This window comes from Dama dama, chromosome 1, assembly GCF_033118175.1.
Source record: "Dama dama isolate Ldn47 chromosome 1, ASM3311817v1, whole genome shotgun sequence".
Classification (NCBI taxonomy): domain Eukaryota; kingdom Metazoa; phylum Chordata; class Mammalia; order Artiodactyla; family Cervidae; genus Dama; species Dama dama.
Genome location: NC_083681.1, coordinates 72181418 through 72206885, shown reverse-complemented (window position 1 = coordinate 72206885; position 25468 = coordinate 72181418). Strand labels below are relative to the sequence as shown.

General features: G+C 46.3%; 1 protein-coding gene across 3 annotated transcripts in view; it reads right to left on the bottom strand.

Moving 5' to 3' along the window:
• Positions 1-9767: 9767 nt before the first annotated feature.
• Positions 9768-25468, bottom strand: part of ALKBH3 (alkB homolog 3, alpha-ketoglutarate dependent dioxygenase) — a 39468-nt gene continuing 23767 nt past the window's right edge. For all 3 annotated transcript variants that reach the window (XM_061152246.1, XM_061152253.1, XM_061152249.1), the window contains 2 exons: positions 10858-10956; positions 9768-10126 (listed from right to left, as the gene is read on the bottom strand). In XM_061152246.1, the coding sequence (XP_061008229.1) occupies positions 10034-10126; positions 10858-10956 (192 nt within the window). In that variant the 3' untranslated portion in view covers positions 9768-10033. The remainder of the gene's footprint in view (positions 10127-10857; positions 10957-25468) is intronic.

The window sequence follows — 25468 nt, the reverse complement described above, 5'->3', positions numbered from 1 at the left end:
GAGGCCCAGACTTGGTGAGGGGGCATCAGGGGTCTGACCGTGGCCGTGGATGGAAGCCAAGGTCTCCCGTCCAGCTCTGGCACACACGCTGACCTCGTGGCTGAGTCCCGCGTCTGTTTTTCTTTTGCTGCAGCACTCCAGGCCCCAGGAAACCAGACATATTTCCTCCTCACTGCTCCGGGAGCATCTGCAGGGCAGCACACCCAGGCCCCTCTGCCTGGGCCGCCGCCCTGGTCTCCCACAGGTCTCCCCACCTCCAGCCCCACCCCCTTGCTCCCTCCTGATAAACGTATTTTCCTAAAAGTCTCTGTGCTCAGAGGCTCCGCACCACCAGAGCCTTCTGCCTGGGACAGCTCCCAGACCTGATCTGGGCCCATCTTTTCTCTCACTGTCTCTCCTCCAGCGCAGCACTCCTACCTGAGCCCTGGACACAAGCCACTTAGAGCTCCACTGTTCATGAGCCTTCAGGTTGTCACTCCAGGGTCTTCGGTCCCATTCTCTGAGCGCCCCCTCTACCGAGAAGCCTTCCATGACTACTATCCCAAATTACATCCCATAGTCCTCCAACGCCTGGAGCACTCCCTGTCAGGACCCCTCAGTCCAGATTCACCTTGTTATGAAGGTTCTTCAAGTACATGACTTGTTTACTCAACAAATGACACATCACGTGACAACAGTGCTAACGCGGGCTAAACTCTACCGAGTGCTTGCTGACTCTCTGTCGCCCGGGCACAGGACAGTCTCTCCTTCATGGACAGAAACTTGCTAGAACACTGGCCTGGCACATTATTGTTGCTCAAAGCATGGCATGAATTTCTCAAATACACTCAAACACTGTTGGTAGGAGAAGTTGGGGCAACCTTTCTGGAAAGCCATTTACATTATGTATGCGTGCTCAGTTGCTCAGCTGTGTCCGACTCTTTGTGACCCCATGGGCTGTAGCCTGTCAGGGTCCTCTGTCCATGGAATTTTTCAGGCAAGAATACTGGAGTGGGTTGCCATTTACCTACTCCTGGGGATCTTCCTGACCCAGGGATCGAACCCAAATCTCATGTGTCTCCTGCATTGGGAGGTGTATTCTTTACCACTGAACCACTTGAAATATATTATATATTCAAGGCCTTAAAAAATATGTATACCTTTCTGAATCTGGGCCAGGACCCTACTTTCAGGAAGGTATTCTAAGAAACAGTCATATATGTGCACAAAGGTTTCATCAGAGGATGGCTGCATAAGTGGAGGGCTAATGCTTCATCATTAGCTTACATACAATTGATAGCTTTATCAATTGTAAAAAAGGGGTAAAAATAATGCCTAGTCTGTGGCCTGTTGTGTGGATTTACAAATCATGTGTTAATACATGTAAAGCACTTAACAGTGTCTGGCACAATATTCAGGCTCTATAAAAATGTTACTTATCTCTTCTTTTATTATTTGGGTTTTTTTTTGTTTGTTTGATTCCCTAATTTTTTTTTCTTGCCTGTGCCAAGGGCACATGCCTGTGCAGCATGGGTGATCTAGTTCCCTGACCCGGGATCGAACCCAGGCCTCCTGCATTGGGAGTGCAGCATCTTAGCCACTGGGCCACCAGGGAAATCCCCTTCTTTTATTATTTGAATTCAGGTCTGATTGAGGCCAAATTCTGGGCTCTTATCTATATTACCACCCCACCATCCACTCTCATGACTTCCAAAATCAACAGAATGGTTACAAATAGCAAAAGCAACTCCAACCTCAACAATGACTGAATTATCTAAGACAACAGCCTCGTTATATAATATCTATCTTTACAATTTTAAGCTGTCACTCCTTAGGGAACAACAATTAATATCACGCAGCAATTTACAAAACAGTAGAGAAAGGCTACACACTGATCGGGTCAGTATGAAGTTGCTTTTCTTTTTTTTCAATGATACAAATATGTAGAGAAAAAAATCCACTGCAAAATGTGAAGAGTTGTCAACTCCAGTGTAAAGTCAGAAATTATTTTCTTTTTTTCCCTTGTATCTTTCTTTGACATTCCTTCCAAGAACACATACTCCTTTTGTAGTTAGGAATAAAAACTAATTTTGAAGGAAGGAGAAAATAAAAGCCACGCTGGTTTACTTCTGTCTGTAATAGGAAGGATCATGTCTCCCTTTTATATGTTCCCCACTGCAGTTCACACACAATTTCTGGGCATAAAGGCCCTGTCTTGAACAGAATTCCTGATTCAAGATTGCCTGGTAATCTTGTTTACGCTCCCAGGCCAAAGCGTTCTGTACAGAACCCAGAAATGGCCTGCAAGGATAAGAAAACAATGTGACTGGTGGGGGTGCGTCACACTGACCTGTGACCTGCTCGCCAGGCTGGAAAACATCGGGAACTGACCCCGGGGCGGGGTGGGGCAGGGGGGTGGAGAGAGGTGGGGGAACCAGGCCAGCGCAGGGGCATCAGGAGACCCATTACCTGGGGAGCATGTGGTAAGGCTGCCCAGAGCGGTGGAGCCTCGATGCGAGGCCACTTTGGCATCTGCGAGCACTCTTCAGCTCCGGCTAAAGACCTTCCCAGGAGACACTAGGAAGTGCAGCTGGATCCTAACAGATCAGCCTCCTTGTGCACAATTTCCCTTTTGCCCTTCCTTCCCGAAGCCGCTGGGCCTCTCCTTGCTGACTGCAGTGGAGATGCAGGCACCCAGGGAGCCTGGCAAGGGGAAGGGCAGGGTCGCAGGGCTATCCATCAGTTACAGCGGGAGTGCCTGCCCAGCACAGGGGTTAGGGTCGGGGCTGGCAGGGCATGTGGAATGTTCTACTTAAAACAATTACACCACTAAGCATGTGACTGTCGGGCACATCACATTCAGGATCTCGCCCCTCACAAGACCTCTGAGAGGTGGCTGCTCCGATGTCCATTTCACAAATGAGGAGACTGAGGCTTGAGAGCTGATGGGTGGGATCCAAGGTGGCTCCCTGGGAAGGACAGATGGGATTCAAGGCCACATCAGCCGGGCTCAGGCTGAGGCTCAGTCAGCAATGGCTCTGGCAGAGGTGGAAGCTGGGACACAGAGGGTGTGTCAAAGTGAAAGCGAAAGGAGCTCAGTCATGTCCCACTCTCTGCAAGCCCCTGGAGATGGGGAAACAGTGGAAACAGTGTCACTTCCTTTTTTGGGCTCCAAAATTACTGCAGATGGTGACTGCAGCCATGAAATTAAAAGACGTTTACTCCTTGGAAGGAAAGTTATGACCAACCTAGATAGCATATTTAAAAGCAGAGATATTACTTTGCCAAGAAAGGCCCGTCTAGTCAAGGCTATGGTTTTTCCAGTGGTCATGTATGGATGTGAGAGTTGGATGGTGAAGGAAGCTGAGCGCCGAAGAATTGATGCTTTTGAACTGTGGTATTGGAGAAGACTCTTGAGAGTCCCTTGGACTGCAAGGAGATCCAGCCAGTCCATCCTAAAGGAGATCAGTCCTGGGTGTTCATTGGAAGGACTGATGCTGAAGCTGAAACTCCAATACTTTGGCCACCTCATGCGAAGAGTTGACTCATTGGAAAAGACCCTGATGCTAGGAGGGATTGAAGGCAGGAGGAGGAGGGGACGACAGAGGATGAGATGGCTGGATGGCATCACTGACTCGATGGACATGGGTTTGGGCAGACTATGGGAGTTGGTGATGGACAGGGAGGCCTGGCATGCTGCGATTCATGGGGTTGCAAAGAGTTGGACACAGCTGCGCGACTGAACTGAACTGGACTATACAGTCCATGAAATTCTCCAGGCCAGAACACTGGAGTGGGTTGCCATTTCCTTCTTCAGGGGATCTTCCCAACCCAAGGATCAAACCCAGGTCTCCTGTATCGCAGGCAGATTCCCTACCAGCTGAGCTATAAAGGAAGCCCCTGGTGTGTCAAAGCTCTTTCCTAATCCCACCCTCCCAGGCTGTTGCACTCAGCAGCACTCAAGCCCTGCTGGGTGACTCAGGCAGTCTTGCCTGAAGCTGTCTGGCCAACTCCCTGGAGCCACTGGTACAGAGCTCGGCTTACTGTCTTCAGCAGCAGGGTGCCACCTGGAGGGGCAGGCAGCAGGGATCCTTGCCACGAAGAGTTGACTCATTGGAAAAGACCCTGAAGCTAGGAGGGCGCACCACCTGGCTGGTGCGACATGGGAGACCGCCCATACCAGTCCTCCGAGGGCTGCCCCCACAGGCACTGCGACCTTCTGGGGTTGTCTGTGCCCAGGTTCCCTCTTGTCACCAGGTTCTGCTTTTAGCTGGGGATCTCAGAAGAGGTCACAGAACCCCAGAGTGATGAAAAGGACACTGGCCTAGGCCCTTGTGGGTGTTCATGCTGGTTCTGCCAGCATGGCCCTAGGTGGCCGTCAGAGGAGCATCTGTCCAATGGGGACAGTGGTTCCTAACCACCCTCATGGGACTTCCGGAGACAAGGGGCAAGGTGTGGAAGAGGGCGCCAGCCCTTCTCTCTGGCCCCTCTCCCTGCAGGCAGAGGAGGCCTCCAGGAGGCAGACTGGGGGGCCAGCAGGGTGGCAAAGAGAAGCCACACATTCAGACTCCTCTTCATCCACTCCCCCACCCCCGATTTTCGCCTCTAGGCTAGCTGTCCTCTTTTCCACCTTCACACCAGGTGAAGAGAGGCTAACAGCTACCTTCAGAGAGAAGGTGCAGAGAAAAAATTAGTGCCTAATCCCTTGATATGTTTTCAGAGAAAACATTCCAGCAAAGCGTTCTCTAAGCAACAAGGGCCTACGGGAGACCTTTCCCGGGGGCCCTCCTCTTCTCCAGGACTCTCCTGAGATCTGGCTGGATGCTTAGCTGGCCTGAATGGTCCCCCGCCAGTTAGGGAAGCCCCCAGGGCATCTTTCATCTGCCCACCCGGCCCAGAAACGTTCTCCAGGAAGAGAGGATACAGTCCTCCACCCAGAATGGCTTTTTGGAGGGTGTGGATTCCCTTCCCAGATGGTCCCATACACGTGCAGATTGTGGGCAGGGGGAGCAGGGAGGGACTCAGTCATCAGAGCGGCAGAGCCTCCTGGGGAGGGCCTTCCTGTCACAGCCTCCGAGAAAGGCGAGACCGCCGTTCTGTCTCCACGGCCAAGGCTGCTCCTGCAGGCTGCCGCTCGCCTTCCTTCTCAGGGGCGCCTGGAGCATCCGAGGCGCGGCGCGGCAGGCGCTTGTCACAGCGCTCGCCCACACCCTTCCTGCAGTGGGCGGCTAATTGCAACCTGATCACGCGGCCCTCCAGAGCCCCGCGCCTGGCCCAGCACTTCCTCCTGCCCATCCCCCTCCCCAGCGGGGAAGAAGCTTCCCGGCTCCGGCGCGGAGCCAAGGTTTTGCCGGCTGGTGAAAGGGGCTGAGAATGCGTAGTCCCTCCAGCCCCAGCCCAGCGCGGGGAGAGGGGGCACGGGGGTGGCGGGTGCGGGCGGTGCAGAGACCGCCCCTAACAGCAGGGATGCCCAATCTCAGGATCTGAACTATCCTCTAGGTACCTCAGTTTCCTCATCTGTTTAAAAAAAAAAACAAAACTAAGCAATCAAATTATGTCGTAACTCAGCGGTAAAAAAAAAAAAAAAAAAAAAAAAAATCCGCCTGCAGTGCAGATGCAGGATCCATCCCTGGGTCAGGAGATCCCCTGGAGGAGAAAACGGCAACCCACTCCAGCATTCTTGCCTGGAGAATCCCATAGACACAGAAGCCTGGTGGACTACAGTCTGCGGGGTCACGACGAGTTGCACACAACTGAGCAGGCATGCAATAGGACCATGAAAGACTCGATGCTTCCTTCTGGCTTTCACCTTTCCCACCCTTTTAGAAACCTAGCATTTGTGTCCAGAGTTAAAAATTAGTGGGGTCAGAGGCCAGGGTCCTGCCCGAGCATGTCCACACTTGTGGAGCCCACATGAGGACAGGGACTGTCCCTGGTGTCCAGGGACTGTGATATCACTGTTACGCAGAGGGGGAGTGAGAGCGATGATTAGAGTATTATCTAAATAACTGCGATGATGACACTATCACACAGGCCCTGGTCAGCTCCAAGCTGGCTCATCTGAGAAAATGCTCTTTTGGGTAATGTTGGCTACAGAAACACAACCCAAGTTATGCTGAAGGCCCAGCCCAGCATGGGGCTCTGGCCACAGGCTGAGAAAGGCTTTTCTAACTTGGCACAGTGGTACCAAGCCAGCTGGAAAAGGCACCATTAGCCTGTGTTCCACTCTCATGAATAAACATCAAGATGATTTCCTTTCTGACCCCCTGACACAGGAATCATTGTATCTAAGAGTGGATTCCAGCAGCACAAAACCAACAGAGCTCTCACACAGGGGTTCCTTGAAAAAGAGAAAATGGGAGGGGGGGGGGTCAGGGGACAGTTGTAGACTAGGTCCCTCTGAGGAGAGCATGTGGGTGGAACCACATATATGTAAAGATTTCAACCAACAGAATGCATCACTATGGAAACATTTGACTTTCTCAAAGAGATAGTTAAGAAAATAAAGCAATCAAGACTTCAGATTCAACACTACAAGTGTTTATGACCAGAAAAGGCAAATGGGTCTCAGATATTCTGCAGCCAAGTAAAAGCTGCCAAAACTCAAGGAAGAAATATTCCCAGTAGGGCAGGGACCCGTGTGTCGGGGCTTTCTAGGAAGCCCTCCAACGAGAGCCTTCTGCTCACTGCAGGGCCCACTTAACTCTTCTGGAGTTGCCATGACATGGCCCAGGAGACGGTGCCACTTACTGGCCAGGCCTAGAGAGCCTGCCACTCACGGCGGGGGGGTGGGGGCAGGTCATGCCAGCCATGGAGGCAGAAGGGAGGGTGTCACAAGAAAACAGCAGGTTAATGAGCTGTGAGCCCAACTTAATAGGAATCATCAATGCCACATGAGTTAGTGGTTTAGCTGACAACAACGTGGAACCTGATTTCAATACTGAGGACACAAGCTGATGGGAACTGTCAGACTGCTCCAAGGCCTGCTTGGAGGCCAGCTGCCTGTGGCCCACGTTGTCAGTGTCTAGCCTGCTCTGCTTCTTGGGCTGTCTGCTGACTGACTGGAGTCGTGGTGCTGGCCAGCATCATGAGGAAGCCTGATGCTGAATCCAGGCATTAGGGTCCCCAAATGACTCACAGGGAAGAATGAAGGGAAGAAGGGACCACCCACCTACGACAGAAAGGTTGCTTGGATATGGTCAGGAAACACATTCTCAGTCACTTGCCAGGAAGGCTGGAGGAGAATTTGTCTAATTCATCATAAACTGGATTGTATCCCCCCACAATGAGCCTCCCCTGTTAAGCTGGACAATTCTAGTCCAGTTGGCAGCAGAGTTTCTGACTAGGAGATGCCAGTGTTGATTAAGGAGGTGCAGACATCTGCCCTGGTGCACAGGAAAGCCAGGGGACCAACAGGGTGGCCTGGCAGTCAGCCCAGCCAGCAGGGCACTGAGGTGAGCTTGGGCTGCCAGCCCTGCAGGAGCAAGCCCTGAGGCTCGGGGCCTGGGGGTGCCCACTAGACCATTCTGCCTAAATTCTGCCTGGCCGAGGGAGCAGCACAGTTAGGGGACTAGCTTGTGCTTTATGTTCCGGTTCTGCCGTTCACACATCCCGTGAAATGACTTCACCTCCTGGAGACTCGGCTGCCTCATCCCTACAATGGGAACAGCAGCTGGTTCTGGCAGGGCTTCAAGGAGGGTTAGGGATTATTATAAGAAGCTCCCGTGTTAGTGGCTCAGTCGTGTCTGACTCTATGCGACCCCATGGACTGTAGCCCACCAGGCTCCTCTATCCATGGGACTTCCCAGGCAAGAATCCTGGAGTGGGTTGCCATTTCCTCCTTCAGCGGATCTTCCTGACCCAGGGATTGAACGGGGGCCTCCTGCATTGCAGGCACACTCTTTACTGTCTGAGCCGCCAGGGAAGCTCCTAGCATGGTTACTAAATCGTCCTAGCAGGTTATTAAAGCTCAAAAACAGGGCAGCTGAAAAACCAGACCTGTTTTTTCCTTCATGCTACAGCTGCTTTATTTGCTCCCTCAACTTTAACAAGTAATGCTGGCAAAAAGAGCTTTGGCCTTAATTCCTCGTTAAGATCTGCAATCAGTAAAACACAGCAACAGGTTGGTGCAGTCACTGAGCATGGGCATCCTCTGCCAGGGTCTGGCATTCCTGTGCAGTTCTGACCCTGTCCTTTCACTCTATGGCAACGACCTCCTTGACATTTCCGAAGGGACATTACCTTAGTAGTAGGAAGAGTGGCTGTTCTGCCATTGGACAGCCAGAAACACAACCTCAGACTGCTGCTCTCAGATGAAGAAACCCAGGTGGTGGCCCAGGCAGTCAGGAATTTGTTTCCCTGACAGACTCGGCCGTGATGAGGGAAGAGATCAAATCTGCAGCTGACGCAATGCACGGCCTGAATTGGGAGGGATGTGGTAACAAGATTTGGAGTCATCTCCTGGCTCTTTCACTTGTGGGAATGCAAGAGGAATGTCCCCGGGGTCACGCATCCAACTCACAGCCAAAGCTGGCTGCACCTCCCTGGCCAGGTTGTGTGTGTCTGAACTGCAGGAAAGCTAGGAATTAAATAGGTTTTGTTTTATTGTTGTGGTAATTTGTATCTCTCTCACAGAAGGCTCACTGTGATGCTCAGATTTTATAAAGCATTTGGTATGTCTTAGACAAAGGAGCTACACACATGCAACAACATTTAAGAGAAAGAGACTCTGGTTCAAGAAGTCATAGAGCTTGACAGAGAAGAACAGCACCTGGCCAGGCAAGGCATTCATCTGCCTTCTGGCCTTCTATCATGATCCTGGGGCTCATCAGTCTTACAGCATGGAATGGAAACAAGCCCAAAAAGCAAGAAGGCTGGGTAGATTTCCCCCCTGGGGCGCTAGGGAGACTCTTAACTCCCTCACCCTACTTTCAGCCACGTTAATCCATCCTCTTTCTTTCTGGTTTCCTCTGTCTTGGTTTGGAACTGATCTGGCATGCTGCTCCGAAGTTGAGGGGTCAGGAAGACACGTGCTTTTATGATGCAACAAGGGGCAGCCGCTCTGTTTTGGGAACCTTGGTGACATCAGAGACGAACCCTTGAATCTTGGGAGAGTGTACAGAAAACAACACTGAGTCAGAAAAAAGCCTTAGTCACGGGGCTACTGAACTCTACAGGGACAGCACTGTTAAGGTAACTGAGTCTGTTCCCTGAAGGATGGCTCCCGCTCCTATCTGGCTTGGGTTTAAGTGACTCAAGTAATTCTCCAAGGGGAAACTAATCTATGTGGAACAGCTGCCACTAGCAGGGCATTTGCCGCTCTTCAGCTGAAATTTCTCATGACATCACTCAATTCCTCCTCCCTTTGAGGGGACAGTTTCCTCTTGTATTACAAGCAGTCCATGGGGCGGCTTGGAGATACACTGGAGAATACCACCTCTGCTCTTCACTCAGAGGCCTGAAACCTGTCTGCGTGTCTCCCAGGGAGATAGACAGGCAAGGAGACTTGGTTAAATAAAGCACTCCCAGAGTATGCAGATTTCCATTACCACAGCACATAAGCCAAGATGTTCAGGAGTCGAGGCAGACTTCAACAAAGCTCTGTTGGGTTGCAGCAGCTGTCTGCCTGTGGAAGGCTTCCGAGTCACTGATGTGTATTACTATCTCCACTTTGCTACAGGCACAAGGAACAAAGATGTGGATTTACCCTCCCCTGGAGGCAAACTCCATTCATATTTCTTCAACCGAAACCGGAGAGGGCAGGCGGGGGAAACAGCTTATGGGCAAAATCATTGGTAAACACAGCCACAGCGGTTTTTAATTTGCCTAAAGAAAATATGTGATTTCAAAATGTGATTAGGGATTACTGTTCCCACAGCAAACGTATTTTGAACACGAACTGCAGGCTGTCATTTAATAGGACTCTGAGCTGGGAAGCAAATCCCATCCTCATCCTCCAAACAGCCACGAGAGCAGCTGGACCAGCCTCCGGAAGTGTCTTCATGGAGGAAGGTTTGCTCAGTCTCAGCACGGCTCCTCTCTCCAGGATCTCTCATCACCAGTGCGCCCCTCGAGGGTCAGGATAAACTGTCCGAAAGGTCAAGTTTATTCTTGGTTCTCTGGAGTGGTACTCTTTGGGCACTCGATGCTAAATGGAAATATGAATAACTCTGACATAAACACACACTTTTAGTCCAAAGCCATTTAAAACTTCTTTATGAGGACACAGACATATTTCAATTTTATCTCCATTCAGTGAGCAGTAATAGCTCTTCAAAGTCTTGTGGAGAAAGGCCTTCTTCTCTGAAACAAATCCCCACCCCCACCCTCACGGGGAGATATTTTCCTTTTCTTCCAAGTGCTGCTCCTCCTTGTGGCCTCCTGCCATTTTCCCAAAGCTCCTAAGACCACACACAATGGCTGGGGCCACAGAGAGGCACCAGATGTGCCTCTCATGCTAAGTGCTCCTCCATTAGCTTGCACACCTTAAAAATGGCCCGGCCGAGGCCATGGAGCTGTGCAGCCCCGTGTGAGAGCCACTGGCTGCCTGAAGCTCTAGCTTAATTGAAAATGCAGTTCTTCAGCACTCCAGACATCCCTCAAGGGATCACGAGTCACGTGTCTAGTGGCGAGAGCACTGGGCTGCACAGACACAGAACACTTCCTTCATCACAGGAAGGTCCACTGGACAACGCTGCTCGAGAGGGCCATTCTGTCAGCAGTATCAAATTCTTTGGAAATGAGGTCAGTTTACTGCCTCATGCTCATTATAAAAGCAACTTGCTTTTCACCACGTTTAATACAGAAATTAATCATCGTGAGCCAGTCGGGAAACTGCCTCCACATGACAGCGAGTCCATGTCACTCACACGTTCTCACCTGCCAGTCCACTTGCGTGGCCCCTTCCATGATTAACAGGGTCCCGTGATCCAAGGGTATCTTCACTCTGTCCACATATGTGTAGTCTCCATTGTCTTCCTAGAAAACAGCATTCACGGGACTGAATTTTTTTTTTTTTTTTTTGCTTGTGTGATCAAGATGCAACAGGACGCGACACTGGTCAGAGAAACGGCAACTTCAACTCAGCCAGATGGCAAGGCTTCGTTTACTGGCTCTGTCAGTTGGCAGCTGGCTGGCCTTGGGCAGGTGATTTCACCTGGTATTACCTGGCTCACAGTGCTGCTGGGAGCCTCAGCTGATCTGTGTGAATCACCTGGAGCCCAGCAAGTATTAGGTACAGTGTAATAGCTATTAGTATTCATATTATCAGCGTCCGAACTGCAGAAAAGTACATGCTGGCCCATGAAGGAATTCAAAGTCGTTTATACAGTAATTCTTTACATCTGCCTTACTCTGTGCCCTGTGTTTTGACATAGTGTTAGGAGAACAGGCTTTCAAACAAGATGTGGTGTGATGAGCTTTGACCACCTTTCACAGTTTATGCTAATTCACTAATAAATATCTATGTTAAAACTGATCACAACTCTCCCTATAGCTACTTTGATATTTTGGAGACACATTCTCGTTTCTTTCCAGAACAATCACCAGTCAGACTTTCTCACAGAAGGGGACTCTGTCATGACCAGAGCAGCACGGCTAAACTGCGCCTGGCTGTGCGCCTCTGAGGACAGAGGGCAACGCGTGAGCACCTAGAATGCAGACGCCCGTCTTTACACTGCCCCTTTCTTCCAGAGCTCAAAGTCGACGCGCGGGCAGTGTCATAATGATATGGCCCACAGGGGGTGTCCCTCCTCCACTGCTGACAAAGGGCACGTTAAACAACTTTCTTACAGCAAGAGAGAGCACCTGGAGAACTGGGACTGGGACAGACCCAAGTGTTCTGACTTCTTCACTCTGTTCTGAGCAGACCCACCCATTCATCTGCTTCACTTCCAGTGCAAGAGATTTACATTTAAATTACTGCAGGACTGATTTCACTGCAGTGCTGTGTTTATGTTTATTATTGCAGGGGTGCTTCTGAGAATGTAACTGTTTACAATGCTTTCCCCCAGGAAAATCAAAACCAAAACAATAATGGACTTTTATAAACAGTCTAGATTCCAGGCCCCAACCCTTGGCAGTGACTTTGTCGAGCACTGTCATAACTTTCATAAGCAGAAGACACAAGCGATGTTTGAAATAACTTTCAGTCTCAGTGACTGATTTTGTGTCTGCCACCTTCTGCTTTCCAGTAGCAAGCACCAAAACATTTACCTATGACCCCTCAACCAACCACAGAGCACTGGGAAGGTGACCTTGTCTGCAGGTGGCCCAGCTCCATCTCAGAAAAGCAAAAGGGTGCTCTCTGAAAAAAGGATCGCAGATAGAGGAGATGTACATCCTACTGAAGAAAAGATATCAGAAGGCAGTGCACTGCTCATGAGATCAGAGGGTCCAAGGCTCCTTGATTTAGGCTGTAAAGTCAGTCACCAGATCAAGGTTTGACACAGCTACAGACAGAACTGCTGCTGCCCTCTGCATAACCCAGAAGTACAACGGGGCTTTAATCTCTAAATCAAGCCCTGGTTCAGAAGAGTGCAGCAGACAGGAAAGACCCTTAACACAACAGGAAGACAAGCCTGAGATGATGATCTCTCAGAACACTAAAGCATTATTGAGATAATACTGTACATCAACTATACTTCAATTAAAAAAAACACCAAGAAAGAGAAGCATGTCCTAGGAAGAAGGAGTTGTATATCCAACAGCCATAGGCCAAGAAGTCAAGGCCCATCCTGCATACACAGGTCTGTGAGACCAGAGGGCAGGTGTAAGGAGTGATTTGGAGAAGTTAGGAGAGTTAAGAGCCAGCACTTTCTAATCCAGGGTTGCTCTGTCAGAGCCATTGTAATAAAATGCAAATCTGATCTCAGAATACCCCTCCCTTGCTTAAAACACATTAATGACATCCCAAAGGTTTCAGGATGGAGTTCAAATCCATTAGCCTGGCACCCAAGGCCCTTGATGACCTGCCTGCTTCCTTCTCTTTAGCTTCGTCTCCTACATCCCTTTCACGGGCACCCTGTGCTACAAATAAATGGAACTCCTTAACAGTTTTCCAAACATGAAAAAAAAGGTCATTATTGGGGAGGAGGAGGTGCTAAGGCCAGCAGAACAGAAGAGGTGAGCACTGTAACTCTACCTGGAAACATGAAGCAGGGAAAGAGGATTCCAAACCCAGGATGGATCTATCAGCATGGATGGAATGTGATGCTCAGCAGGGTCACGTCTCCCTCTCCATTCCTAAGATCTGAGTTCTTCAAATGAGAGGAAGCCTCAGGGTGGTTTGAAACACACCGCATCCAGTATAACCCTTAGTTGTACCAAAGAGCAAAAGAGGGCGAGCCTTTTCTTGGCAGGGAGCTACCTTGATCCGTCCCTGAAGGAGACGGTGATACCAGCACATCCATAGGAGAGGTGATGTCATTACTCTGCTGCTTGTCATTCGTTCCTTCAGACACCCTTGGCTCAGCAAGTGCATTCCTCATTTCCTTCTCCAGGGGAACTTCCCGACCCAGGGATCGAACCCAGGCCTCCTGCACTACAGGAGGGTTCTTTACTGACTAAGCCACCAGGGAAGCCCCCCATAATTCGCAGAAGGAGACAGACAGGAAAGAGGACAGGGGATTCTACCAAAGCAGCACAGATGCTTCCTTCTCCTGAGACCGGGGCAGCAACAGATCACACAGCCAACCCTTCAACGCAACCAAGGTTCACAGAGGCTTTTTCCACTGAGGAAGCAGAAAAAAGGGCCAGAGGAGCTCACGTGGCTGAGCATAAGAGCTCAGTTGATAAATGGATAAGCGACAGTGGAAGCATGGGTCTGACTGTTTAGAGGAGCAAGCTCACGGCTCTTAAGCATGGTTGTTACCCAAACATGGCTCTGAAACCCTTCTGATTTACTCAGGTCTTTCTACAAAACAAAACAAAACAAAACACATCCCCTAAAAAGCCATGGCTTAGGATAAAATTTTCCATTCCTGATCCCGGTTCAAAGAAACTTGTAGGGCCAGAGTCAGTCTTCAGGGTGGGTTTTGCTACTGACATTCTTGGTTTCCCACACACTTGAAACCTCACAAGTAGATGGAAAAAGCAAAAAAAAAAAAAAAATTTTTTTTTTACATTAATGTTAATCAACATTCTCATTCCCTCCTCAACCACAGTCAATTCATTTGAATGCTTAATTATACTTTTCAATGAATGCTGAGATTTTTCCAAAGTTTCACAACTCTTACCGAGATCTGAATCTATTCAGTTTCCCTTAGAAAAATGCTATTTAGTGGGGGGGTGGGGGTGGGGAGCCTGGATGTATTTATTGTCATATCATTACACACCACCCAAAAGATAAGAAATCTAAACATTCTTCGTCCCCTTGGAAAGGAAAACTTCACACTGTATGAGATTGATGTAGATCTTTCATGTAATTGTGCCTTTCTTGTCCTAAAAAGGTGTCTTAGAAATTACAAACATCAGTGCTTAAAAATCGTCATTGGCATAGTTTTTCCCTACTATGAAAGTAACATATGTTCACTAGAGTAAATGACACACACCTATTCAATGTCTGCCTCTTTGATCTCTGATAAACTCCATGAGGGGAAGACGATGCTGTCTTTCCCTTTTGAAATATGCTCAATGCATATCACATATATCAGTAACTATGTCCTGAACAACTGAAGAAAAGCACCAAGAAGATATAAAAATCACCTTTAATCCCATCATCCAGAATTCCTACAACACAATCACAGGGAATATTCTATACATACAATTGTGCACTCATTGTTAACACTGTCCTGTGAGCACTTCCTACATCTTAGATGTACAGTATTTCTTAAAAATGGTTATATAATATTCCTTTGCATGAACATATCCTTCCTCCTTTAAACTCATAAATTATTTTTTGACCACTTGGATATGTCAGGCACTGTGCTGAGGATACAGCAGTGAGGTATGCATGGTTAGAAATAGATTTTAATATACCAGTAATACTTTAAAAAAAAAAGAAAAAGCTACTGCAAGTAGATTTTGCGCAAAACATCTCTGAGTGTATTTCTAGGCTATATTCTTTTCTTTTTGGCCATGCTGTGCGGCATATGGGTTCTTAGTTCCCAGACCAGGGATCGAACTCATGCCCCCTACATTGGGACTGCAGAATCTTAACCACTGCAAGTCCCTAGAATAAATCCTTTAAAATGGAAAAACTGGATCTAAGGGTATGAACTTAAAGGCACTTTATTTATAGTATCAAACTGCTTTAAGCAGATTGTGGCAATTCATAATTCCATCAGGAAAACTTGACAGTACCTACCTTCTAAGCACATCATCAATATGGAACATTATCAATTAACAATGATGAAAAAAGTTTAGGGAGAAACTGCAGCTCATTCTCAAACATAAAGTTCTTTAATTACTTTAAATGGTGAACCAAGTTCACCGTTTTCTCATATGCTTATCTGCTGTTTGCATTTCTTCTATTGCAAACTCCTTCATTGCCCATTTTCCCATGGGATGTTAACGTTTTTCTTATTGATCTGCAACCATATATAGTAAGATATTTCCCCTTTGTTATATTTTCTGTAAATATTTTTCTCAGTTGCTATTTGACTTTTAACTGTGTTTATGATGTTTAACACAGAATGGCTCAAAAATTTTTACAATCAACTCTGCTGATCTTTCTTTGATTCCCCTTCATGGTTTTTACGCTTAGAAAGTCTTTTTCCCATTTTCAGGAAACCTAAATATACAACTGCATTTCCTTTCAGTTAAAAAAAAAAAATTCTGTATTTTTTAGATTTAACTCTTTAATCCACCTGGAGTTGGCTCCCCACTCCCCTGGGTCCAAGTGTTTTTTCCTAACAATTTCCAGGTACTTAAACCAAGTCATCCTGCTAGACTTTCTGGACACCATCAACCATGGTGTAAGCTGCTAAAATGCCAGGCATGTTAGGGACCGTGTGTACCCAGTACTGCTAATTCTCACCACAACCCTGTAAGGGACGTGATATTCTTCATTTTATTATAAGCAAAGGAAGCTGGAGGGAAAGTACATTTCTAAGGCAAAAGGCTGGCAGGAGACACGGACGCAAGTATTTGAACTAAGACCTGCCTGGTTTTAAAGTCTGTATTTTTTTTTCCACCTTACTGTGCTCTCCAAAGTGCTTTCTTTCTCCTGAAATCCTGTAATACTTTCTGTCTGCACTGCATGGCACCCTGTCTGTTCTGTAAGGGTCACAGTTACCAGCAGGTGGCATGAACAAGGGGCACGGGGCAGGTGCAACAGCGGGGAGCGGGGACCACGGACGCCACACAGCACGGGACTTGTGTGCACTCTGTGGCTCCCTCGTTATTCCCTGGGTGCTGCCTGATCTTCTGGATTTTCCAGGGAAACTGATAAATGGGATTTTTATGTGATCTCTCCTGAGTTATAAATTTTGCCAACTAACCCAGTTTCTTTAAAAATATTGGGAGGTATATACACAAGTCTGAGGACCAGTTTCTGCTTAAGAGCTGCCCAGCCAAGCTGCTGCTGGACCCATCACAACTCCTCCTCTTATGCTCACTTCCGGGCATCCCACGTAAGCTCCCAAGCAAGCCCAGATGTCATCTGCCCAGTTTCTGTGATGCCCTCTTGCCATTCCACGTGGTAGTGCCTGAGACAAAGCTCAGTACACACACGTTGCTTCAAGTATCGTATTCTTAATCTCAGTGATCCCAACACAATCAGAAAAGGCCATGGATGTGAAATATGCTTCCAAATTAATGATCTTAGTCAACAGTGAGACATCTGGTTTTCCAAGTCATCTCTGATCTCCTGGATGAGCTACTTACCTACAAATTCTTCCATCTTTTTATTAATAAGATGCTTATAATAACAAAACAAATGAACAGAAAGGTTAAAACAAAGTAGAAGCCTGCTGCCTGTTTCTCATTTCGAAAGCTCAGGAAACACCTGACATGCAGCAACTATTATTATTTTCTTCACTGAGAGGCTTCAAGACTACAGGAGCCCTTGAAGGCTGGAGAGGACTTCAGTTAATGAGAAGGCGGTGTGCATGTGTGCTAAGTCGCTTCAGTCATGTCCGACTTTTTGCAACCCTATGGACTGGGGCCCGCCAGGTTCCTCTGTCCATGGAATTCTCCAAGCAAGAATACTGGGGTGGGTTGCTATGCCCTCCTCCAGGGGATCTTCCTGACCCATGGGTCGAACCTGTGCCTCTTACGCCTCCTGCATTGGCAGGTGAGTTCTTTACCACTAGTGCCACCCAGGAAGCCCAATGAGAAGGTGGAGAGCTTGTCTAAGGAGTAAAGAGGTAAGTCAGCAGTATGGTGCAATCACACAGGGACATCAAAGGAAGACATCAAAGTCGGCTGGGCATAGATTTGTGAAGATTTGACGATCTGGCTGGAAGAGTTCACATTTTATACCCTGTGTTCCAGCAGGAGCAAGTAAAGACTTCTAAGCTGGAAAACAAACTGATGAAAGCAGTGAGCTCAGTCTTGGCTTTCTGCTCCTCTTTCTCTATACTTCTGCTCTGAACTGATAATGGGTAATTCCATAGCTTTACACACTATCTAGATTATTAGTTTCAATTCAGTTCAACAACTGATTGTCCATGCCATGTGGAGCAAGTGCCTTAACACAGTGCCTCCGCCGCCTCACCTGTGCGATGCAGATGACAGCAGCATTGACTTTATAAGATTCCTGGAGGCTGCATGTAACGCAGTGAGGACAGAGCCAGGCACAGACTCAGGACTATGCACTCGCTATTGATCACTACCCCTCTACTGTTGTTACTGCTGTTATCCTGGCAATTCCCAAATGATACCTCTAGCACAGGCCTGTCCTCCGAAGCCCTGACGCCATAGCCAATTTGGAAGTCTCAAGCATCTTGAACCTAGCATGTAGAAGAAGGATCTCTTGATTCCTCCACAATCCTCCCTAAACAAGAGAAAAATAAAATGCAAACCCCCTGCTCCTCTTCCATCTGAGTAAATAGCACCTCCATCTCCCAACTGCTTGAGCCAGAAACCTGGTTCACCCTCAAAAATACACCTCAAACCCATCTGCTGTGTTCCTCCTCACTGCCACCATCTGACTGCAAATCAGCAGTCTCCCAGTAAAAACACTGGGACAACCTTTTAGTCTCTTATTTTTCCTCTCCCTGAATTATTCTTCACACAGCAGCCAGAATGTTCTTTTTCAAATATAAACCAGAGCATGTCACAACCTCGTTTATTCCCATTCCGCTTGGAGTAAAATCTAAATTCAGAGCCCTAACTGCAAGTCGTAATTATGTCTCTCCATTGAATCGACTGTTCTCTAGCTCCCGTGACATCCAGGAGGGCAGGGCCCATGTCTGCCACATTTACTGCTATTTACCCAGAGTTAAGCATAGTACCCGACACATAGTGGGTACTCAATTAGTATTTGTGAGCAGGAGGAAAGAGAAGAAAGAACAAACGAGAAAACGAGCTGTTCCTGAAAACATCTGGCATCTGGTTATCAGACAGAACTGAGGGAGAAGAGATGAGAATTACGGATATCAGAGCGGAAAATGGCATTTTAGTATTTTAGGCATGTAGTAAGGACAGCCTGAAGTGAAGTCACTATTAGATGGATGAGTTTTTCAGACCTTTCAAGAAAGAAGAAGATTTGGAACTAAAACAATTGAAACGAGAGAATGGGGAAGAACTGAAAATAATTTATGATTAAACCTGACCAAGAGAGCAGCGACACCATGAACATAATGGTACTTGTGAGCAGGTGGAATTGTGGAGTTTTCTGAGAGAATAACAGTAAGTCTACAATTTCAGGTGAGAAGTCATGTGCTGTTGTAAGTAAAAACGTCTCATGACAAAGTGATGACTAGAATGTGACATAAAAGTCAAAGCTGGAATTGAGATTCGCAAGTTGCTCCACCAAAGAAGAAATGGTTGAAGCCATAACAACAAATGAAATCTCATTTATTTATGTATTCAATCAAAATACACATACACACACAGTGCTAAACGCTGGGGATGGAATGATAAAGGAGACAGAAACGGACCTTGCCTACATGGCGTTTACAATCTACTCCTACTTCATAATTTCCTTAAAAGTTATGTAGACAAAGATGACAGAATCAAAGACAATCCTGAATATCCATATTTAAAGGGGTTGAATGTAAAGGGGAAAAAAAAAAAAACCTCAAAGGAGGCAGAGAAGTAGCAGTGAGAAAAGTGTGAGAATAGCTAAGAAGTAGCAGTGAGAAAAGTGTGAGAATAGCTAAGATAATATAGTATTTCAGAAGCCAACAGGAGCAAAAAAGGGCAGCTAACAGATGGCTGAGTTTCAGGGAGAGAGATGCTGGATGCTGGTGACCAGCGTTACAAGGAAGAGGACAATGATTGAGGAAAGGCCAGACTACTTGCTCTTCAGGACAATGGTATCACTACATTAGCAGCATGGTGAGATGGAGCTAGAGAGCAGGCGTTCCAAAAGTGAGTTAAGTTGTAGGAAAGGGAACCTGCAGATGCAGACAACTGATCCCAGAATCTGTGCTTCAAAAATCAAGAAAAAACCAAGATGTTGGAGGGTCTGTAGAATCAAGCAAAGGGTTTTCTCAAGATGGTAACAGACAGAATAGGAATTTCCCTTGCTCTCTGGTCCGAGAATTAGATACATAATAGAGCTGCTTGACAAGTATGGTTAAGGCTTTACCGCAGACTGAAATGATACTTGAAAACTAAATGCCAGCATGTGCTACAGCTTCTTAGACTGCCGCACCCAGCTGTCCCTTCGCTGGCCCTACTTCCTGACTTAGGGCTACGCCAAAATGTCTCCTCTCCTTTCAGTCATTTCTTTCCAGCTTGTGTTCCCAATCAAACTATGGTGTGGCCTTGCCCTTGAGAACCTGGCTGGCTTCTAGACAGCTTTATGGATCATCAAAGTTTGCAGCTGTATTTGGATTGTAAAGGTGTTTCTATAGCGCCGATGTAAGAACACAGCTGGACCTGTCATTCATAGCGGTAATATATTTTTAAATTTGACATAAACAAAATATATTAGTTATGGAAATTATGGAAACAAAATAAAGCTAGGACCCCACAAAGTCATCTCCACAGTTAGTCTGCTGACTCAAACCAAACACTTTCAGAGATGGCATCTTCAACATGATCTGAAAAACATTACTTTAAAGAAAAGCAGCAGCTGGTTTTGAAATAAGATCTGATAAAGTAGGAAACTAGATGGGACAGCATAGACTTTTTTTTTTTTTTTTTTAGGCCTCGCCAGGCAGCATGCAGGATCTTAGCTCTCTGACTAGGGAACCTGTGCCCGCTGCAGTGGGAACACAAGAGTCTTAACCACGGGACTACCAGGGAAACCTCTGGGAAAGCGCAGATTTACAGTGACTTGCGGTTATCAGTTCAAAACAGTTTTGAACTCACTTGCCACACACAAATACTTGGGCTTTTATCAAACTCTCTTCCTGAATTTTGACATGGATTTGGCATGGAAGGTTCTAGTGAGGTGAGTGAGAACAGTAAGCATGAGGGCCTGGCACGTGCAGTCGGTCAGTCCAGACCAGGCACATCCCATGATCTTAAACGGCAAATGCAGTGTACATTGCAACACCTACCACCAGTGTTAGTTGTTGATATATTATTGTTGAAAAGTTACTGAATTAAGCAAAAACAAGGTTGGCTTTACACTTACCGTTATAGTCACTCTAACTATACTAAATGTGCATTTAAAACCAGAAGATTTAATGCAATGAAGATGCCATTCTTGCTGATATAATATTTCCAAGAAATGCAACTTAAAGGAATTGCTATCTTGAAAGAGCTTCTACTCAAGACTGCAGCACCAGAAATAAACACTCTCCTTCCTTGAAGAGCATACAGGACAAATTCCATGAAGCCTGACATCCAGCTGACCTCAGTCACCAGGAAAAGTGCAGGGTTCTCCAGTCATCCATTATATCAGAACACTCATTCCCAAACCATCCCGGGACATAACCTGATCAAACACAATCTCCCACACCCACCCCTGGCCCTGCCACTGTGTCCGCTGGAATTCTCAGTCAGGGATGAGCAAACACATCCAGATCCTCAACCTCATGTGCTCTGAAGGTTCCCTCTTCGTCCTGTCCTAATCAAAACCTAGCTCTCTCCAGAAGACTCCAAATTCTGGGAAACTCTCTCTCTTGTGGAAGGTGATCATGTCTCTCACATCGATAGAGTGAGGGGATACTCCTCATTAACACTTTCAGACCGTTATTCCCAGGCATGTCTTAAAAATGCTTGCTCCTTTGAGCTCATGTCATTGAAGCTGTCCATCTCTCTCCTTCTCTGCCTTGGTCCCAGGAGGTATAACAATCTCTTAATTGGTCTCCTGGCTCCCACTCTTGCTCTTGTCTAGTCTGAGCTCCACGCAGTAGCAACTGACCTTGTAAAATTTCAATCAGATCGTGTCACTCTTCCGCCTAACACACTTCAGTGGCTTCCTGATGTACTTAAAACCCACTCCTTCCTGAGGACCCCGAGTCCGGTGCGACCTGGCCCTGCCCACCCCTTCCATCTCATCACCTGCTCCCCTCTGCACCTGCTCACTCTGCTCCTCTATTGGGCCTCCTTCTCCTTCCTCAAACTCACTAAGCTCTTTTCTGCCTCGGCTAAGCAGTCATCTACCAGGAAAATGTGGCTTGTGAAAGAAAATTAGCAGAAGGCTCAGGAATAGTTTTTTAGAGCATGGCAAAGTGGAGGGGAAAAAAACTACCATTAAGACAAGGTTTTAAAAAAAGTTTGCAAGCAGACCTCACACCTAGTCAGGACACACACAAATTTGACAAATCACTTTGGAAAACACTGTTCTCCCAAGATTAAGAGTGCTATCAGTGGCAATACAAAACTGGGAGGCTCTCTACAAAAATTAGTTATTCCCAGTGGCAGTTAGGAAACGGATTCTAGCCTGAGACAGCCCCCAAGGAAGCAAATGACGATCCCAACTCCCCAAAGAGCTCGTGTGTGTAGAGAACTGAGGTTTACCAGGACTACTTATCTTTATCCACTTAAACATGCACCAATTTATCTACCCACTCACTCATTCACACTGTCCAAAACACTGCATGACCCTAAAGGCAGGAGCTCAGAAACTCAATCACCATTCCTGATCCACAGGCCACCTGACCCTCCCGAAGTCTCCGCTGCACCCCCTCAATGAATGCCATTCACAGGCCAAGGCAACCCTGGAGGTTAGCCTCACTGTTGTTCACTTTCTTTTTCAATTCCCACATCTGAAAAGTCACCGTAGCATCCACCATCTATAACAGCTTAAAAATTCATTGATTACTGCAACAACTTTCGTAGTGCCTTTCATGGGAAAACTTTCCTATTACTTCCATAAAGTTGCTACCAATTGTCATCCCCATTTACAAAAGTGGAATGAGTGTAAATGAAGCAGATAAGTGCTTCTTACAGGCATCATAACAGAAACAGGAAACTGTATAAACAGGGACTGTATTAAAACGATGATGGTTATCAGCAGTTCCTTTTGAGTAGTTCTTGTAATTTCTCAGGACAGATGCAGTAATCAGAAGACAACCTAGAAGTACGGATGCCTGGAAGAGCAGTAGTGGGTGTGGCAGCTGAGGCGGCGGTCCGGTCGCCACTCCGCGAGACACTGCAGAGTCTAGTTAACCCAATTTTCAAATTTAAGCTAATAAGCTTATATTATTTTGGATTCCAATGTCCTCAATTCTTCTAAAACCCTGGGAAAAATATTGATATTTATGATCAAAGTGACCTTTTTATATTCCATTCTTCCCAGTAGTGTGTAAACAGGGAGGTACTAAGAACTCCAATGTACTGGGAACTCTCAACCTCTCCCATTACAAGTGGTTTTACAAACATCTCTTTTGGCATTATGAACAGAGTTCTCATTCTTCAGAAGGTGCTAGAGAAAGGAATGGTTGGAGAAATTTCCCAACTTGCCTCAACTCAATCATCTTGAGGTAGATAGAAGCCCCTCACATTTTCAAGATTCAGCTGATAAAGGACAGTGCTTATGCAAGGGTAATTTTCTAGAAAACAAGGCTTTTGGCATCTAAACCTCCAGTGCATCACAAACTTCCTATTATCTAATACTCACCCCCCTCCCCAACTCAGCCATCACCGTTTCTATGGTAACCGACAGAGAAATAGCAGCCTGCCAAATGGCTTTTGTACTTCCTTTTCCAGCTTGTTTTTCAGTATAGAATTAAAGCTATACTGGGAAAGGAACCAGACTAATCTTTATAACAGGGACACGACACAGTCTGAAAAGTACAACTGGGTTTGGGACACAAGCATAGAAAAGCTTTAATGAGCCCACCTTGGGAGAATATAAGAGGTTCTTGGTTTCTTTAAAAAAAACGTCTGCAGAGGTATAGTTGGTAAGCTTTGTCTTAAGATAGTATATTCTGAGGTTGGCCAGAAGATAGATACAATGCTGTTCACTCAGGTTTAACTGAATTAACAAAAGAAGGGATGGGTGAATAAAGGAAAGGCTACTATGTCTCCAAGTAGCTTATTATCATTAAAGGAAGTGGTAATTGACTATAAAATCAAAACAAATAAGCAGAAGTTGACAGACTTGGACAGGGAGATGAGGATCAAGGATTGACATCTTGGAGGAGTGAATGTTTAATCCTAGGGATGATGCATGCGCGAAGCCGGCTGAGCCAACTGCATGAATCAGAGGGACACTGGTGCCGAGGGAAACAAAGATCTCCTTACCATCTTAGCACAGCGAGAAATTGTTAGGGATGTACTGTGTGCGACTGGGGCAGCCTTCAGAAGATCAGCAGCTACAGAGAACTACTTAAGGTGCCAGACTGCAAGACAAACAGCTGCTGCAGGCGTGGGGGAGTTTGAAAGTTAAAAAAAAAAAAAAAGGCTAATTCTTTTTGAAAGTGGCCCCAAACTGTCTCAAATCTACATACTTAATCAAACACAGGAAATCTCATGATTCCTCTCTGTCAGCTTTAGATGAGAAACTTTGACTCAAGTCAAACAGGTATTACCTTCTTCTCCTCAGACTGGTTAAAACTAACTGGATTTTGAAAAAGATGCCCTCCCACAATCTCTAGCACACTCCAAATGTCTTTGACAGACATGAAAATTACAATCTTTAGTGGCATAGCAGGACAGGTTCCTAGGAGCTACAGAAAGTCAGACTCCTACAAATTCTACACAGAGGACTAACCTGAATTACATTTTTTATTTTATGCTTTTACCTTGAGTTATACGAATCATGAGTCATGTTCTCAAAGCTATCACCATAGTTAAGGAAGAAAAGTAGACAGATCTGCAATAACCATTTTCCTTTCAATCCTTTGGAAAAGGGATTATTATTCTAAGATAAAGATGATGTACTCTAAGATACATTCCCAAGGATGCCAACTCAGAGAAAGGCTTCTGTACTTCAAGTTTAGCTAGATTTGTGGAGCCCAAGATTTTTTAAAGCTGTTAAAGAAACTTGAAGAAATTTTTCCAAAAGTTTAAACCTGGGTTTTGTTTACCCAAGAATGGAGTTTATAGGTTCTTGGGGCTGGGAAGTAATTTTAAAACTGTATTCACTAACTCATGATTATAATTTCAAATATATTAACCTTCAATTTCTCCATCTTAAACAGAAGTCAGAATTGAAGGAATATACAACTGCATCAAATTCAATCACAGTTAAGACTATGCCAGAAACAAAACTTATTAATCAGTAACCTGATATACTGACACATTTGTATTTCTTCCCGTATCTGTTTCCTTAGCCAACTCTGTTTCAAGATCTTAGACAAATTTTCTTACTTATCAGATAGGTTTTTTCATCAAATCAGCTACTACAGTTATAGTGCAAATTCCCCTGCTATTGGCAGACAATTAAAGGGACTTAACCACATTTTCAGTGTTTCACGGCCTGTGCTTTCACTCTTGTTCATCAAAATAGACTCTAAGAAGCCTTGAGAAGACAAAGTTTCAGTAAGTGTGGTCAGTGTCCCTCTTAAGAGATTTCGTTCCAATTGGTTGCCCTCAGACACAATGCTATGTGGCAGTTACATTTTCTATCCACCCATTAACCTATAACATAACTGAATGGTATTTCCAAGAAATAATTCTTGATCACCATGAATATGTTCTCATATGAGAATATGAAGACCTTCAGCTGCCTAGAGGGGAAAAAATAGAGGTATTCTGGGTACCAGAACACTGTTAATTCTTCAGTTCAGTTCAGTCGCTCAGTCATGTCTGACTCTTTGCGATCCCATGGACTGCAGCACGCCAGGCTTCCCTGTCCATCATCAACTCCCAGAACTTGCTCAAACTCATGTCCATTGAGTCAGTGATGCCATCCAGCCATCTCATTCTCTGTCACCCCCTTCTCCTCCCGCTTTCAATCTTTCCTAGCATCAGGGTCTTTTCAAATGAGTCAGCTCTTTGCATCAGGTGGCCAAAGTATTGGAGTTTCAGCTTCAACATC